This window comes from Lissotriton helveticus, chromosome 1_1 (genome assembly GCF_964261635.1).
Source record: "Lissotriton helveticus chromosome 1_1, aLisHel1.1, whole genome shotgun sequence".
NCBI classification, from domain to species: domain Eukaryota; kingdom Metazoa; phylum Chordata; class Amphibia; order Caudata; family Salamandridae; genus Lissotriton; species Lissotriton helveticus.
The window spans coordinates 107,015,728-107,034,441 of record NC_136057.1 but is presented as its reverse complement, the minus strand read 5'-3'; the positions used below and the strand labels follow the sequence as shown (position 1 = coordinate 107,034,441).

At 43.3% G+C, this 18,714-nt stretch overlaps 1 protein-coding gene across 1 annotated transcript in view; it reads right to left on the bottom strand.

Moving 5' to 3' along the window:
• LOC144759197 (uncharacterized) overlaps window positions 1–18,714 on the bottom strand; it is a 174,777-nt gene that overhangs the window by 105,474 nt on the left and 50,589 nt on the right. Inside the window, exons 4-5 of the mRNA XM_078646473.1 lie at window positions 13,983–14,021; window positions 4,668–5,783 (exon numbers count right to left, since the gene is read on the bottom strand). Of these exons, the coding sequence (XP_078502599.1) occupies window positions 4,668–5,783; window positions 13,983–14,021 (1,155 nt within the window). The remainder of the gene's footprint in view (window positions 1–4,667; window positions 5,784–13,982; window positions 14,022–18,714) is intronic.

The window sequence follows — 18,714 nt, the reverse complement described above, 5'->3', positions numbered from 1 at the left end:
TGGGAGGCTACCTCATGACGAGCCCAGCTCGTCATGAGCGTCGAAGGGGTTAACAATATGTCCACAGCATGCGGTACCATTACTGTGAGATCAGTATTCAAAACGATCCCTTCCGACTGTCAAATGGCAACTGCTACAGCTGCGGTCACCCTCAGACAGCTAGGAAGGGCTCTGACGACATTATCCAATACCGCCGAAAAGTACGCACAAGGTCTTGCTTACCACCAAATCCTTGTGTTAACACTGAAAGCGAACAACCGTACACCTCATGCACATAAAGTACAAAAGGTTTATGGTAGTCAGGAGTACCCAAGATGGGTGCAGAACAAAGTGCAGATTTCAGAGAGTCAAAAGCGTCTTGACATTCATCCGTCCAGTCAAATGTAACAGAGGTTTAGCAAGAAGAGAAAAATTAGGTATCCACTGGCGACAGTAAGAGGCTATGCCAAAAAAGCACGAACATCACGTTGAGTACAAGGCACAGACATGTTAGAAATAGTAGCTATACATAGGAACTGGGGTCACCAGTTCCTCGGGGAGGTGTAGCTTGGCCTGAGCAGGTAGGCACATGAAGCTTAGGTGTAAAGTGACCACCCAGCACACACATCCACTGAGGGAAGGAACGCACACAATGACTGAGACCACACCAGTAAGTTTGATTAAAGCAAGGTACTTTTATCTAGATCACGGTTCAGGGAAATCAGGAATCAATTCAGTATCTCTTCACAAACATTTTTCATTCAGCATGAATAAACATTTTCTCCTGTAAGGCAACCAATTCATTAAGGCGTTTCCTCAAAGCATTTCCTTAAAGATAACCATGTCATTAGGGTAGAGTAAACCTTTCCTTACTCGGGAATAAACATTTCAAGAATCATGAATAAACATTTCATTGTGTCAGTAATCTGAAGAAAATCCCTCAATCATCACTTTCCGCGGTAATAAACACTTCCTCCTGCCAGAGTAAACATCTCCTTGATCAAGAAGAACATTTAATTGGGAAATCATAACCATTTCATTACTCAGCACTAAGTATTTCATTCGGCACCAATAAGCCCTGCATCAGGCTGAAAATTAGCATTTCATTAATCCCAACATTGGCAGGCATAAGGCTACCGTGGCTGGGATTCAACTGTACCCCAGGCAGGGGTTAACTTTTGTCAATTGAGGCCCCCCACAAGGTCTTCAGGTGCCCTGGCCCAGGTCCAGTGCTTTAGGGGGGCCAAATAGGGCCACCGGGGCCCAACAACAGTGTTCCCCAGGGGAGGGGCGAACTCCTTGCCTCCTCTGGCCTTCCGCCCTCCTCCCCGGGGTTTACCTCGCTGTCTTTGGCCTCTCGAGGCCCTTGCGTAGGCTCAAGGGGCTGGGGGAGGGCTCCGGCTCATCTTGGAGCCCTCTAGTAGGCCCCGCGCTGTTAGGGTGACCGGTCCCGGGCCTCCGTCAGGCTCCTCCAGCCTCGGGACCAGTCAGGGGCAGAGCAGTGGCGTCATGCGGAGGAGGGAGGGCTCTCAGCACTACCGAGCCCTCCGGTACAGGGATGTCCTGTTCCCGGGCCCGTGAGGACGTGGGCGGCCCGGGAACCAACCAGCAAGCAGTCCGGGGCGGGCGCGGCAGTGTATGCCTATCGCTGTGCGGCGCCGATGGGGTGTGGCCAAGGATGCCGCGTCCCCTGTCACGTGATGGCAGGTGGAGGCTTCAGGCCTTGTCGGGCCTAGCGCGGCCTGACAGGAATTCCAGTGGCCCTCTCCTGACACCAGGGGCTGCCGCTCTGGGTTGCTCAGTGGGGGCAGGAGGCGCCCAGGTGATCGTGGCGGCCTCCCCAAAGGCTCCGGGGGCTGCGGCGACAGTAACGCGACGACGGCCCCTTCCTGGCACTGGGGGCCGCCGGAGGCAGATCGCAGCGCTCCGGACAGCAGTGCTCCACAGGCGGTCTCCCCTGCGGTGAGTTCTTGGACCAGCACTCCTCTCTCACAGCGCTTCACAGACACAGCGCGCTTCAGGGGACACAGCACTCAGAAGGCACGACACCGGGGCACAGGGCAGCACAGCACTTGGGGGAGATAGCGCCTAGGGAGCAGTCAGCAGGCTAGAGCTCCAGTGCTAGTAGAGGAGCGCTTGGCAGCGCAGTGCAATTCAGATCACTTGTGGACAGTCCAGGACCACGCAGCCGAGGGGAACAAGCCCAGTCTAGGTAGTACAGCGCAGCTTAACAATTCAGGCAGGGCAGCGCTATATAGGTAGGGCAGATAGCTCAGCAGTAGAGATGAGGTAGGACGGCACAGGGGTCCAGGTGAAGACAGAGGGGCACAGAAGCAGCACAGCCCGGTACCTGGTTGATCCCCAGTAGTCCTTCTTGGAGCTTGGTGGTTCTGGTGCCCTTTTGTAGATAGTTGCTTGAAGGGGGGGGTGGTTGAGTTGGTGGCTGAAGGCAGGTGGGTCCTTGTAGGTCACTGTAGGTGGTCCCTGGGTTCCCCTCCCGCCGGGCCAGATCAGTGGGCTAGTTCAGTGTTCCTCACACAGCTTGGTGGACAGCGCCTAAACCCTGTCACCCCCAGTGGTATAGGTTTCTGACTAGGCCCTAACGCCTAAATCTCCTGCGTAGGGTCCCCCAGGTCAGTGATGCCCCAACTGACTAAAAACATTCCCTCCTTTCTTTATATATGTCCAGGTCAGGTGACCACCCTCTAAGGCGGCAAAACCAGGCTTTGCCCCTATTCTATAAGGTTCCAGCAGCTACCCTAGTCTAGCTATGGGCAGGCAGGTAGGCTGGAATGGCAACAATGGTTTAAGGGTTCCAGCCAGCTCCTGGCACTAGAGTGCGCCTATAAAGACCACGCTGCAGTAGCATGGGCCAGTGGCAGCCATGTTGGTAGGAGAGCACCTGCACCTTAGCATTGATTGGCAATGGGAAGGTGCTCGTAGACCTAAGGCAAGAACAAAAAAGTTGGGAAAAATGAGGCAAGGGCGAAAAAAATAGGGAAAGACCACCCTAGGGCTGACAGGTCTAACACTATATGTTCAGGGGTCAGTCTCCTCCCCTCTTTCGACAATAGATGACCAAGATAGGTCACTTCCTGTCGACAATATTGGAATTTGGAAAGGGACACTTTGTTACCGTTTTCAGCCAAATGAGTTAATAATTTAACAGTGGCAGTTTTACACCCTTCTTCTGTATCTGAAGCTACTAATATGTCGTCCACATATTCGAGGAGCACGTTTCCTGGGGGCAAAACGAACTCATCCAAAACAGCTTTCAAGGCTTGGCTATAGATGCTGGGACTCTCAGTATAGCCCTGAGAAGCGAGACAAAATCTAAAGCTGCGACCAGCTAACGAGAAGCCGAAAATATGACGGCTATCAGGGTGTATTGGAATGCTAAAGAAAGCATTCTTCAGATCTATTACAGAAAAATATTTCGCAGTAGGGGGAATCATGGTAAGAATTGCAGTAATGTCTGGAACTACAGGATACTGGGGCACCACTATTTTATTAACCTCTCGTAAATCAATGACAAAACGATAAGTGTCTTTATAATCAGGGTCACCATCCAGGGGAGCCTTCTTCAAAATCGGTAAAATTTGACTATTACAGACATTAGCTGCGGTCTCTCCCACTACTCCTTTCTCAATTAAGTCATGTGTAACAGCAATCAAAGCCTGTTCACCCTCCGGTGATATCCGATACTGGGGTATACGTGGTAAGTGAGCATTAGGTTTCAAGGTAATGGAGACAGGGGGTACTTTCAACAATCCCTTATCTGTATCCCCCGACGCCCATAGGGTCGAGGGAATATGTGAAAATTCAGGAGGGAGCTTTTTAGCAAAACATTGAGACGTACACTTAACAGGGGGTTGCATTGTCAGATAAACACCATCGGGGGAACAATAAATACGGGCATGCAGTTTCTTCAATATATCCAATCCTAATAGGTTTTCACCACAATTCGAAGTGAGCAAAAATGGGGAGTCTACAGTAATTGGACCAATTGTAAATGGAAGTGGTTTAGAAATGGGGCTTACCACTGGAATTCCGGAAAATCCCACTGAAACATTATTTTGCCCAGACAGAGCAGCCCCTGGGACCAGTGAATGAGCAATAGAACTTTTCATTGCACCAGTATCCACTAGGAATTTCTCAGATGTTCCCATCAACTGCCGGCTCACATAAGGCCCTTGCTGATTGACAGGTACTGATATCTGGCCCCTGCTCTGTCCGTGGCTATCTCATACATATCCATACCCATCAAACCCCTTCTCCTGACAATTCTCGTTATAGTACTGCCTTACCATATCCTCCGCGGCTCATACCCGCCCTTCTTGGGAATGAGCCTCTTCCTCCCCTTCCACTGTTCTGTCTTCTAATAACCTGTTACAACAACACTCAGGTCTTTAAATCCTTAACCTTTTTATCAGACTTGTCTTTACTCTCATTTTCCCTGTGCTCATAATACTGAGCCATACTAAGTATGATGGAAGGGGTGGAAGTGTTCCATGTACTTTCGGTCGCTTGCAATCGCGCCGCTATTTCAGGCAGCAGATTAGTAACAAATCTATTTATGAATACACGTATGCCACCCTCAATTGATCAATCCTGTCCACTAAAGTCAATAAATACTCCCTCAAAACGAGTGAAGAAATCGGACACACTTTCATCCTTTTTCTGCTTACATGCCGTCAATTTATCACAGTCTACCTTACTAGAAGGAATCAGGGTTTGCATGTAAGTAATAATTCGTTCAGGTGTAGCCAAAATTTCTGCTCTAGGTTTATCTCCAGGTTTTCGGTCTCTGTCCCAGTCTTTAATTTGGTCCCATGTTCCGCCGAATTCTGCAGCATGATCCTGCTCATGCACCTGTCGCCATATATCTACCGGGACCAGAAGACCGAAAAATAGCTCAATGTCAGCAAGGGTCATGACGGCTGAATCAGTAAGTTCTTTATAGTAGGCGGTGGGATTTTTACGGGGATCAGGAAGCTGTGCTTTTAAGGAAAGGACCTCACTTCTTTTCCAGGGGGTGTAAACCCACTGTTCCTGGAATTGTGGCTCTACTCGAGCCCTGGTTACCTGATTTTGAGCATCTCTTACTTCTGGTATCTCAGGGTGATATGTAGGATGCACTTCCCTCATAGGGTGCTGAGCACTCCAATTCGGACATTTCCTATGCATTCGCTCTCTGTAATGTACTAGTATTTCAACATTACGAAACATCTCTTCTGCTCCCAAATCAAATTTAAAAGCTCGATCTCTTATGTCATACAGAACCTCAGGGGTCAGTCCTTCCTCAAAACATTGCTCCCATAAGAAGATCAACCGAATTGCCTTATTTTCCAACGCTAATTGCTGCATAACTGGTTCATAATCCTTCATAGTACTCCATATGTCTTGCAAGGTGTAAATAGCGTTCCGCATCCACTGGGATGCCTGGGTCGCAAGAATTTGTTTTTCATCGAACCCTAAGGATGATCGAGTAAATGCTCGCCGGGAGCTCAAATCCTCCACAGGGCGACGGGAGTAACATCTAATGGAGTAGAGGTTGTTCCCACAGGTGGTGTTGCCCATCCCATGGCCCGTGGCGTTAAAATTACCAAAGGTGACTGAAAAGCAGATGAAGTTTCGGGCATTAAAGTAGTCAATGTGGATGTAGTCGGGCGAAGGGTAAGAGAGGGAACCGGAGGGGCAGAAGATGCCATAGCCACGGGTGCCGTGGCTACAGGTGGCAAAGCCACCGGTGCCAGTGCCCCGGAAACCAAAGCCCCGGACACCGGAACTGCAGGCTATATCCGCTGAGGAGCATACGGGGGTGGCGGACGAATGTCCAACAGCTCCTCAATCTCATCTTCTGGTTCAGTCCGAGTCACATAACTTTTGTCAGTGTAAACGAAACTGCCTGTCAGTTTGTTCAATACTTTTTTCTCTATCTTCGCTTTTTCATAGGTTACGGCCTTCTGAGTGATAGTCTGACCTGATTTTATTTTTTCTAATTTCTTGTATCTCATTCGTCTTTTTTTTTCTTTTTTTTTTGAGTTTTATATAGCGCAAACTTGAACCGAATAGGTTATCAGAGCGCTTTACATAGCACCAGTTACGTTACATAAGGACACACATGAATTTTTGTTAGGCACGGGGAGATTAAGTGATTTGCCCAGAATCACAGGATGTTTATCCACATTACCAAACAATTTATCCTGCAAATAATTTCTTTTCTTTTCGTCAAAACATCCCGTTAAAGGCCATTGTAATTCCTGATTGTCCCTGGTATACTTATGCCAAATCGTGTCAAACAAAATTGAGGAAATACCATGTTTAACGTACATATCAAAACTGGGACTGCTCTCCGGTGGGGCAGGCTGTCTTTCATCCAATCGCCCCTTCTTCCGTCGACAGCAACATCCAAAACACAATTTACTAAAACACGACATTATTACCGTTCAACAGTTCGTAATCCTCAGGCATACAATCTCCCAACATGGCCATGTCACATGCACACTCACACTTTTATACTACAGCATGCATCCACCACCTTCGATCACACAGAACAAGGGAACAAAAAATAACGAGATGACTACAGCCGGCTTTGTTCAATATAAAACTGCGAAATACACATACAAACGTCTTTTCAGATTTCAGAGTGACATGTCTGCCAGATAGAACGGAGCCCGTCGACTCCCGTTCATGGGAATCGATCTAATCAGATACCAGACCATACAGAATCACAAAAGAGACAGTCCAGAGACTGTCCAGAGATCATCAGACAGGAATAAACCACACACCTTCTTATGGACAATCCTGTAGACCTCCGTGGTTGGGCCTAGGACTACTGGGTTAGCCCGCTGCCTTAGCGTCACTCCAGATCCCAAGCTTACCCAGTTACTTCATACGGACCTTTCCCAAGACCACATGGCCGGGTGTACACTCCACGTGTACCACCAAGGCGTCTGATGTTGTCTCTACTAATCACCAAAAAAGCCTGTGGGGCATCTGCCCGTGCAGCCACTCCGCTGCTATGTCAGACCCCCAGATTCCCTGTGGTTCAAAACCCACCAGATTCCGAGTACAGTTAACTGTTTCCAGAGGCACCGCTCAACAGTGCATTTCCGAGTATCCTGAGAACCAAACTAAACAATTCACTCTCCTGGTGAACACAGGTCAGATTGAGTGTTCTCTACTGTCGACTCCTGTAGACCAACATGGTCAGCTCCCGGGTTAAGCCCGAAGGACTCCGGCGAAGGGTCACTAGCAGCTGGGAAGGTCTCTGGGCGTGAGAGTGGAATAGCTTCTACCAAACACTGGCTTTTTCAATTAGGATCCTTTTTCCGTCCACCCGCTCGATCAGAACTCCTCCCTGTCCCTCTTCCCCCGTTTACGGGAGGGGACGACCCTATCGCAGAATCCTGGCGGAGTCGCCAACTGAAGTACCAAAATTATATTCTTATCTTAAATAAGAGAGAGGGGCTCAATATAACCCAAAAGGAAATAGAGCACCTGTTTACTGTAAAGTAAGAAAAGGATTTTCCCTTTTGGAAGTCAAATAATCTCACACTTATTCACTCACTCCACTCACCTTCTGATGTTCAAGATGTCTACTTAGACCTGGGAAACACTTACAAGGGAAAGATATAACTTATATAAAAAACAGACTGTTTATTTGCACAATAAAAACATATAAATGAATATACAATCAATATAAAATTTTCATTTCATTACATTTAAAAAGACACAAAATGCCAAAGTTACAACAAAACCACCTATTGTGGAATTACACGGGAGAAAATATAGGGGAAGACAATAAACTTTGTCTTATCGTTGTTAATTTGGGCCCTTTGTAGACAACATGGGGTAGGACTTCCCTTCCTTATACCCAACCACTTGTTGACCACTCCAAATTTAACCATTATACAATGCGTCGACGCGTTTCGGAAGCCTTTTTCTGTTTCTAGTCTCCTTCTTCAGGACAATGTTTATGTATTTCTCCACATCCAGTATATCACCTAATGCACAAATGAGACCATCTTTACCTCATGATGGACTATATTCTCTTAAAGCAGCATACATCAGACATGTTAGCAATCCAATTTGAGTTCATTATTGCTCCTTATGGCAGTTCATAGTGTCTCTTTATTTCCTCATCTTTTACATAAAAATGATGTCACATTTTGCTACAAGACTGGCATCAATTGTTTTAGTTTTAATATTAAAAATGGAAGTTTGCTCTCCCAACCTATGAATTTACTTCACATTGTAAGTGTATTACTATTCTCCCTCCATTCTTGCACACACTATGTTATTCAAAAACTTTCACACCATTCAACCATCTTTGGTAGAAATAACGCAACTCACCTATGCAAACGCATATTGGTGAAATATTTTTTACAATTTGTTCAGGGGTCAGGTTGATTATAATCCACAGTTTCCCCAAGCTGTCAAATGTAATATAATATAACTTGTTAATTTAATCTGGAATGACTTTCTCACATTCAACTAATTTAGAGCAATTTATCCCAACGGTAACGTTTACATGTGTAATTAATCTTTATCATGGGCCGCCGCTGTACCGTGTTGCCCAATTTCTTGTTGCTGGTTATTAAAATACGATAAAAGTGAACTTCGGTGGCCCCTAGCAGAAAATAGAATAATTTTGATGCCATTAGTCTATAGCCACGAACAGGGCCAATGTTTCTGCTACCACCAGCTGCGGTATAATTGACTGGAAGTGTTTTGTCTTTTTATTTCACCTTGTTTGTAAACCCTTCTGTTCGGTTTTCATTCGTTGGTAATAGATCCCACACCTTTTGAAACAAAAAGTGTATTCAATATAAGTGTTTCCTAATTTTACTACCTTCGTTACATCGTGTTTATCCCCAATGTTATTGTCAGCTCACCTGATTCCTAGAGAGCCCGTTCTTCGTAATTTCCTTAATTTAACCCGGGTATGCGTCGCTCGTGGCTGCAAAGTTATTGAAACAGGAAAACATCTATTAGTTGTTGTATTTTATCCTAGGATCAAACGCGCCTGTTTTTTTTACCCAACTTCTAATCTCTACATTAATCTCGTTTTTGTACAGAGAAAATATCGTGTACTATGGGGGTTTAAACTTGGTCTCCCTAGTTTTCATTTTTAGTATAAAAAGACCTCTGCGCGGTTCGTTATCTTTAAGCTCCGTGCACGCTATATCTCACGTACCTATTTTAGTCCAACGGCTAGCTTTCCCGGAGTCGTTCTAGCGCGTCTATCCGTCCGCGATAAGTGAAGGTAAAGGGCTTCCCTCAGCGATCGGACTATTTTTAAACGCGTCACTCCATGACGTCAATGTCCGGCGTCCCCGTGGGTTGGGTTTTACTTACACTGAATTAAACTTTATTGTTTCTTTGGTTATGCACAAAGCCTTGTTGGAAACCGAACTGGGTAATCTGTTCTAGTATGGTTTTACTTACATCGAATTAAACTTTATTGTTTGTTTGGTTATGCACAAAGCCTTGTTGGAAACCGAACTGGGTAATCTGTTCTAGTATGCATTGTTTATGCCAGATAGTAATCAATCTCCTCCGATCTTACATTTATACATTATGAACTCATATTAACTTCACCTAATCATCTACGGTCTATCAAATACTTTTTCTAAACCATATTCGAGGCTGATGAATGTACAGCCTGTCACAATATTTTCTTACTGCGATCTGTCGTATATTTTATCTGCACCATATTCAAAACTAATGAGTGCGTAGCGTATCAACATAATTTATTTCTCCGCACAAGCCTATGGTTCGCCTTTGGTCCATAAATTGCCTAAATTAACACTGCAAGTGGGTTACATATTTCATTGTAAATCCAAACCAGCCCCAACTTACACTACTGTGGATGTTATTGTTCACATGTGATTTAGATGAGATTCAGGATCGCCGACGTACGCTAATCCACACGGGCAAAGTAGGAGGTATATTAAATTACTGCTTCTACAAGTGTTGAGGGTTTTAGGTGTCATTATGTAGTTATTATAAGTCAGTGTTTTTGGAACTATACAATTTTCACATATTGAACAGTTACTGTAGAGCTATACTTACCAATAGCCAAATACCAATTTACAGAGATAGTCCGTCAGCAATGGAGAAGGTTCAATTGTTTTTTGCAAAGTACTCTATATAGAGGAGCCTCTCTCTCAACCTCACCCATCAAGGTGCGCGGAGAAGACTGCTGGCTTACATTCAAAACAATGCATATATACTTTCAGCATAACATGTGAAGTCCCCGTGAGGAATCAAATATCCTTCTCAGGGGTCTTACTAATAATTAGTCTATTCAAAAGCAGCAAAACGTTGACAGAGAATCTGAAATATGAAAAAGACATCTTTATTAAACTTAATTAAGTGAGGCTACGTCACCCAGCTGCACCTAAAGCAACTGAATGAGGCAGTCTGCCAGAATGGTCTTAGTTCAGACCTTTCATACCATTTATTATGCCCTAGGCATGCAAGGGGGTTGTACCAGTTACATTCCTAAACAAATGAAAAAGCTAGAGAGGCAACAGGTGAGTAGCCTTTGGGGTTTTAGCAGGATATGGGTAAAACATTATAATTGCAGGGTTCATAAAGGTTACAGTTGACAAAGGTAAAACGCCGGACAAACCCATAATAAAAATGGTCACCTCCCCATCGTAAATAGACCATAAAAGGAAGGAGCAGAAACAGATGAAACAGATAGAAAATAAGATTAGGCATGTTTGTGTATAATAAAAGTTTATGACGTCCTGTCCTTTGATCCCAAATCTTGATCAGCTAGAGGGCAGGAACTGGTTTGGCAAGGTTAGCCTCAGGCAACAGAGTCAGCTTCCGCCAGGTCATGCAGGAGTCAGCACAAACCCAAGCTAAGGTGTATGTGTCCTAAATACTTGTTCAGCCACAGTCAGGGCCTATGTAAAGGGCAACCACAAAATGGCTGCCATGCACAAAATGGAACCCGAGGGTTTAGAACAAAACATTCAAATACACAGTGAATCCATTGGTGTAACATGACGAAAACACTCATACTTGCTGAACTCACTGTTTACTGTCTGCTGTTACCAAAATCATAACAGAATCATGACATTTGAAACACAGGTTCAGAATTCAAGGAACCTCAGACCCTCCTTTTGCCCTTACATAGGCAATCACTCAGTCTATATTTGCAACTGTGCCCAAAGTCCGTTATAAGCCTCTTTGGCAGGCTTCTATTGTCCATCAAATCTGCTTCCATTGTCTTCTTCCGCGCTGGGCCTCTCGATTCGGGCCTCTTCATGATAAAAGTACTGCTTAGTTGGAGTGCCCTCCTTGCAAACACCCACAGCTCACTCGAATGTCTCAAGGCAGTGCACCAGTGTCTCTCCTCTGTGGCAGACACTACAAACAGTGTGCTCTTCATTGATCATGGGCACAAATCCTCTCGTGCAGACCCAAGCACTATTCCTTTCAAACTCGGCAGCACTTTCAGGCTCCAACACTCATTACTCGGTGTCAGAGGATGCTCAGGCTGCTCTTTCATGGGCAACGTAGTGTAATGCTCTCTGCCAAACTTTTTCTCAGGTGCACTGCCTTTCCGTTGGAGCAAAGGGAAAAGAGGGGTGTGTGTGGCCAAAACTCAGGCCAAGGGCTCAAGGGACTGTACACTGTCAGAGGTTTACCAGCACATGACAGGTAGTAAGAAAACTCAAGCAAACTGAAGCTCTGGTTCTGTGGCAAACAAGGAACCAGCTCCTCCTTCTTTTCTGCAACGCCTTCTGATGAAGCAAACGCGATGCTTGGGAAATACCATTGCACCATCAGGATTCAAGCAAGCCGGGCCGAAGACGGCTGTAATGCCAGAAACCGGTCCCCGGAAGCTTGTTTCCTTCCCAGTGTAAGAATTGGCTTTTGTAGTCTGGTCTGCCCTGTTCCCATGATGCACTGGGCCAGGGACAGACTAATTTGCATACAGCCAGGTTCTGAAACTGGGATGGTGCAATGAGCTAAAAAACGGTGTTGGATCTAGCCCTGATCTCTTGACTGGGTGAGAGTACTCTGCTTAATTCAGAGACTCTGTCCATCACCACCCCTTGTTGTAAATAAATGGGAAATACCATTGACGGCACGCTGATGATCGCTGTCCAGCCTTGCTACTTTCTGGGTGCTGGAATTGTAGAGCCAAGAAGTCTGCCATTCATCTGTAGCTGTCACTGATTGGAGTCTAGGCTTAGGCTTGGTCACTTGTTCTGCAGGGTATCATTCTTCCTTTTGACTCTGGAAGATCCTGCAGAACCTAGTGATATAGGAAATGTAACACAATTGTTAGTTTCCTTCAAATCAAGTACAAAAGCAGTTCATGGTTTTTAACAAGGGGACTGCAAGCAGGTGGTCTGCAATCTTCAAAGGAGTGGCCATACACAATGGGCATAGAATACAAAGACAAAGGCAGAAGGGCAAAACAGGGTCTCTAGCATCTTCAATTGGGTTCTCTCCATTATTCTCTGCTATCTATAGCTACATGAGAATTCTATCTGAATGGATTTCCTCACACAGTGGCATTGTCTAATGGGGTAGACCCATATTTTCCTCAACGATTAAATCTAGGTGTTGCTAAATTCCTTATCTAGAACATCTAAAAAAGAAATAGAAAGCACATGATATAGATTATCAGGGACCTGTAGAAACCTTCCTTTAAAAACTGTGCATCAGGTGCACTATGCAATACAAAAGGCTAATGACCAAATGTTGGAGAGTCCTAGGATTTGCATGACCAGAACACATCTGATCCCTCCAAAAATTAAAGCAGCAGGAACAAAAGGGTGAAAACCAGATTAAAATAGACATTGAAAATTCGTCATGTTCAAAAAGGTAAACGTAAGATATCTCCTATTGAGGTGGAAAACTTGTCTTACTATAATATTGAGTCAGTTAACCAGTCTATCACTACCCTGACAGTCAGGCTGGAAAACATCGAAGTAGGCCTAAAGAAAATTCTTGAAAACAAGTCTGGTCATACAAAAGGGAATTATACATAACATGGGGGTCCCTGGTACAACACTGCAGTCTGGAAGTGTGAACTTGAACAATACACTAACAATAATAAATGGGCTGACTGGTGAAAGGAAAATGGAAAAGGGAAATGGAACTAGGACACAGTTAAAATCCCCAATAACTAAGCATGATGCGACATTGGTCAGGGGAGAAGTAACAAAAGAAAAATCTATAGGAAGAACAAGAAATTACTTGGGTGATAGTCAGGCATGTGACACAACACCAAGAGTACGGTTGATACACAAAAATCAAAAATAGTTCACAAATGTTAGCTCTACTGCTGGCCGCTATACCATACACGGTAATCTCAGCTAATGTTCCAGATGCTATTTAGGAAACAGAACATCATTAACTAATGTAGTGTAGAAATTAGGTCACCTTGAGTCACAGATCTATAATTTCATCCTTAGGTCAAATCAAGGAAACATAAATTTAGGGCTGCCTGTTCCTTAAGGGAAGGGGCAGTAATGTGACTAACTGCAGGTGACACACTTTGATCCTGTAGATCTCTTTTAGTTTTCTTTAATATCATTATAGCCAATTTAGACATGCACTGGTAAAGTGCTGCCTGTCTTGCTCACAGCATGAAAACCATATCTGTGAAATTTATTATTATACCAAATCCACCCAACAGTTATGTAACAATACATATCGTCATACGCATCCTTTCACAACACAGGGGAACTTGTAATAGTATAAAAGCAACAACATAAAACATAACATACAAAAAATAAAAAAATGCACAAATAAAAAAATGCACATGTCAAGCCATCAGATATACTCGCTGTATATCAAGCACAAGAAGCATAGACAAACTACAACAGCACATGCAAAGCCATGTCATGCACTGTGGTCATTCGGGCCGTTTAATTAGTCAGGCTGAAAATTACCCTTTCCCCCCCTCCTTTTGTGACAACTGGTCACCAATTAGTGGTGATCAGCTGTCCAATACCACTTACTGTTTCGCTTCTGACACACAGGACCAGCAGGAATAACTTCTAGAGGGGAAAAAATGCAAAAACATAAAAAAAAAACACAAACATTTCTTTTCAAAGGAGTAACGCAAAAACACATCTCCTTTCAACCAACCAAACTCACGTGTCTTGTCAGCCTTAAATCACCCAGAATAATACATGAATGATCTGTAGGCAGACGCAAAAAAAATACACAACACAAAAGAGAAACATTTCTCATAACAAACAAATATCAATTATAACTTTTATACAATTTAACATACACAAAAATAAATTTCCATTACTTAACCGTTACCCATTTGTCAGTCACCTTGCAACATCAAGCGACCTTAGTTTTACCTCTCTAAAAGTAAAAACAAAATGTTACACTGACACTCAATATTAATTTGGCACCTACACTTTCTACTGTGAAAAATAATTCTTAATTGGCGAATCGTTCTCACTTAGGCATGGAGCCTTCAAAATTTTAGAAAAGGGCTGCATCTTATTTTCTGTCTAAGACTTAATGCAACACTTCGTTTTCTGTCAAATAAAAGCAACTAGCAGACATTATTTTTTTTAGAGCGGAGACACAAATGTATCAGTTCTGCAGAGCATTTAACATGATGTTGGGACTTTCAAAGAAACCCCTTTTTATATTTTCCTTTTGGAATTAAGTTCTTTAAGTTTATTGATGTTCTTATGGAGAAACCAGAAATCCCACCTTTTAGAGGCCCGTTTAGCAAGGTCATTCTGCATTCCACAGAGACAAGGCCCTAATTTAAAAGGTCACAAATGTCAACATGACAGCCGTCTCCATTGTTTACAGGGAAACAAAAGATAGCATCTCAGCGCGACTTGAGCCAGCCTCTGCAGCTCCCAGCTTCTGCCACTCTGAATCTGTCAAAGACAGTATGCCTTCCTAATTCCTCCTAATCTGCAATAATTCACTCTATTTTGAAAAATAATTTCTCCTTTTTAGGCGCTAAAAAAAATGATCTCTATTCCCAGATTATTAAACTACATTTACTGTGAATAATTCACAAAACCGAATAACACACATACCAGTTTTTAGAATAAATGCTTGTTGTAATCCTATGCAATGGTACACATTTCATCAACCTTAAATGAATGAACGTCTCAGTAGGCCCAGCTGAAGCTAGAACCTTCAACCCTGATATTAAAACAAGCCTTTGTACTGGCACATGGACTCACTGAATCATAAGAAGGCACAACCCGCAAATATATATCAAACCTAAATGTATGCATTTACTGAAACCTGAGACACTTTAAAAAGTACTCTGAATGAAAGAAAATGCAGTTTAAACAGTGCTTTTACCCAAAATCGACTTTGATATTTTAGGCATTAAAAAATGAATATCCTACAATTTTCTTGCATAATATGCATTACCAGAATGTCTATTACATAACCCATGAGTCAGGCATTGAAAATAATAAATTATACTTTATAAAAATGAGCTTGTTTGCGCCTGCACCAAGTGAAAATTGCACATACAAATGTTGTCATTTTAGCGGTGCAACACAACTTAAATTAAATTTTAATGCTAGGAGGTCACAGTATAGGTATTAAGCTTTATGAATAGTAAAAAACAAATTTTGTAGCACTTATTTTTAATAATTATTTTTCATAATTAATAATTATTTTTAATAAACCCAATCATTATTGAGAATACCACATATATAAGCAAGCTGCATCACTGCCTATCATTTTAGACACATTAACTCACAAACCTAAGCACATAAGCCTAACTTGAAACGCGTCACATTTTTGCGTCACATTTTTGCGCCACTTTTATTTATTTCGTTTTTGGGGCCCTATTTATATCTATTGAATGTGATTTCTAATTTTATCCTTCAACCATTTAACAGCAGTTTTGTACATGTGCATGATTGCTCACTCTATAAATTAAAGATCAACATATAGCTTATTTTAGGATATCACATGGGTCATTTCTGGATTTTTATCGAATTTTTACTCAATATTATTTAATCTAACATTTTGCTTAACAGACTGAAAACATCAAGGAAACCCACAAACGCACATTGAGCTCATTTTAGACATAAACAGAAAGGGGTCAAACACTTAGAACACAAAATACAGCTCGCTTTAGCCATTTTTCATAAATAGCGCAGTCGCAATTTACTTAAGTTACACAAATGGGAAAAACCCACAAACCAAATAGACATTTAAACACACATTCTAACCCAAAGGTCAACACTTAGGACAGAAACAAGGGACAGCCCACAGACTGTGCTAAAAAATGATTTGCAAATACTAGTTGTAAGTCATATTTACAACAAAAAAAAACGTTTCTCAATAGTTTTCCAAAAAGCTGCAAAAATAGCCTCACAGACCTTTATTTCCAAGAATAGCGGACCCATACTTTATTAAACGTGATGGGGCCCACGCCGTGTTTAGAATAGAGCTCATAAGTTGGAGTTCCAATCGGAGGTATCAGACATGAATCCTCCAGTCGGGAACCCCTGTTGCAACCCAAACAAAACCAAGTACCAAATTTACTACGACTAGGCATCTTCCCTCACTAATCGAGTTTCAAACTTCAAGGGGCTATCTCTAACGATACACTCGCAAATGTACGAGACCCTGGGTTTTTTATATTGCAATCTTCAAATAAAACTAAGGACCAATACTAAGAACCAATACTAAGGACCAAGCAAAACCAAGAACCAATCAAACTAAGGACCAAGAACCAATAACTAAGGACTCAAAGAACCAAATGACCAAAGAACTAAGGTCTAAGGACTAAGTACTGGGAGCGACCCACTTATACTTCAACTAAAGCAGATGGAGAAAAATCTCTTCATTACCTGCCTACACAAATTGCAATTCGCGTATACAAAACTATACAAACTTATCAAAGCTATACCAAACAAATAGTTGTCCAAATTCTAACTGCCATGTTCTAACTGCCAAGTTCTAAATGACCTAACAGTCTTTTTTTAAAATACTTACACCAAAAAGGTTCTCAGTCAGGAGTGACATCATGTGGAGAATCAAAGTCAGAAAAATCAAAAATATACTGGGTCGCAGAGACAAAGAATCCCCCAGAACCTCTGTGCACAGAGTACCTTTTTAGTAGATTTCTGTCCTGTCCTCCCCAGTAGATTTCTGTCCTCTGACAAGATTACTCCTCCAGATAGCCACTTCTGATGAGGCCCACCGTTGGCCGCGCCATTTGAGGAATCCAATATCCTTCTCAGGGGTCTTACTAATAATTAGTCCATTCAAAAGCAGCAAAAAGTTGACAGAAAATCTGAAATATAAAAAAGACATCTTTATTAAACTTAATTAAGTGAGGCTACGTCACCCAACTGCACCTAAAGCAACTGAATGAGGCAGTCTGCCAGAATGGTCTTAGTTCAGACCTTTTATACCATTTATAATGCCCTAGGCATGCAAGGGGGTTGTACCAGTTACATTCCTAAACAAATGAAAAAGCTAGAGCGGCAACAGGTGAGTAGCCTTTGGGGTTTTAGCAGGATATGGGCAAAACATTATAATTGCAGGGTTCATAAAGGTTACAGTTGACAAAGGTAAAAAGCCGGACAAACCCATAATAAAAATAGTCACCTCCCCATTGTAAATAGACTATAAAAGGAAGGAGCAGAAACAGATGAAACAGATAGAAAATAAGATTAGGCATGTTTGTGTATAATAAAAGTTTATGGCGTCCTGTCCTCTGATCCCAAATCTTGATCAGCTAGAGGGCAGGAACTGGTTTGGCAAGGTTAGCCTCAGGCAACATACAGCTTTCGCAAGGTCATGCAGGAGTCAGCACAAACCCAAGCTAAGGTGTATATGTCCTAAATACTTGTTCAGCCACAGTCAGGGCCTATGTAAAGGGCAACCACAAAATGGCTGCCATGCACAAAATGGAACCCGAGGGTTCAGAACAAAACCTTCAAATACACAGTGAATCCATTGGTGTAACATGACGAAAACACTCATACTTGCTGAACTCACTGTTTACGGTTTGCTGTTACCAAAATCATAACAGAATCATGACATTTTAAACACAGGTTCAGAATTCAAGGAACCTCACCCGTACATGGAAAAGTACCCCCTTGGCTGAAGCACAGAGGAAAGCCCATATATGGCACAGTTGATTAGTTTGAAACCAAGCTAGGCTATTATGGGGGCAGGTCAAAAAAGGTGACTCCCTTTCGTCTTGGTGCCCAGGAGGACAGGCATTTGTCACCCCGAGTGGGACGGGTATGCTCAGACGTGAGTCCCGTGCTCTCCATGCCACTGGAATCAAGCTATCCAGGCTGATGAGGGCTGAAAGCCCGAAACTGGTCCTTGGATGCTTGTTTCCAGTCCAGGGAGGAATTGGCTTGGCAGTTCGGGCAGGACTGTACCCATGGGGCACAGGGTCAAGACTGATTTGCATAAGGCTGGGTTCAAACTGGAATGGCATGGTGAGCAAAAAAACGATGGATTTAGGCCCAGATCTCTGGACTGGGGTGAATGTATGACATTGTTCTGCATTCTGTCCATCACCTGTTGTTTTTGCATTTGTCACCCCGAGTGGGACGGGTATGCTCAGACGTGAGTCCCGTGCTCTCCATGCCACTGGAATCAAGCTATCCAGGCTGATGAGGGCTGAAAGCCCGAAACTGGTCCTTGGATGCTTGTTTCCAGTCCAGGGAGGACTTGGCTTGGCAGTTCGGGCTGGACTGTACCCATGGGGCACAG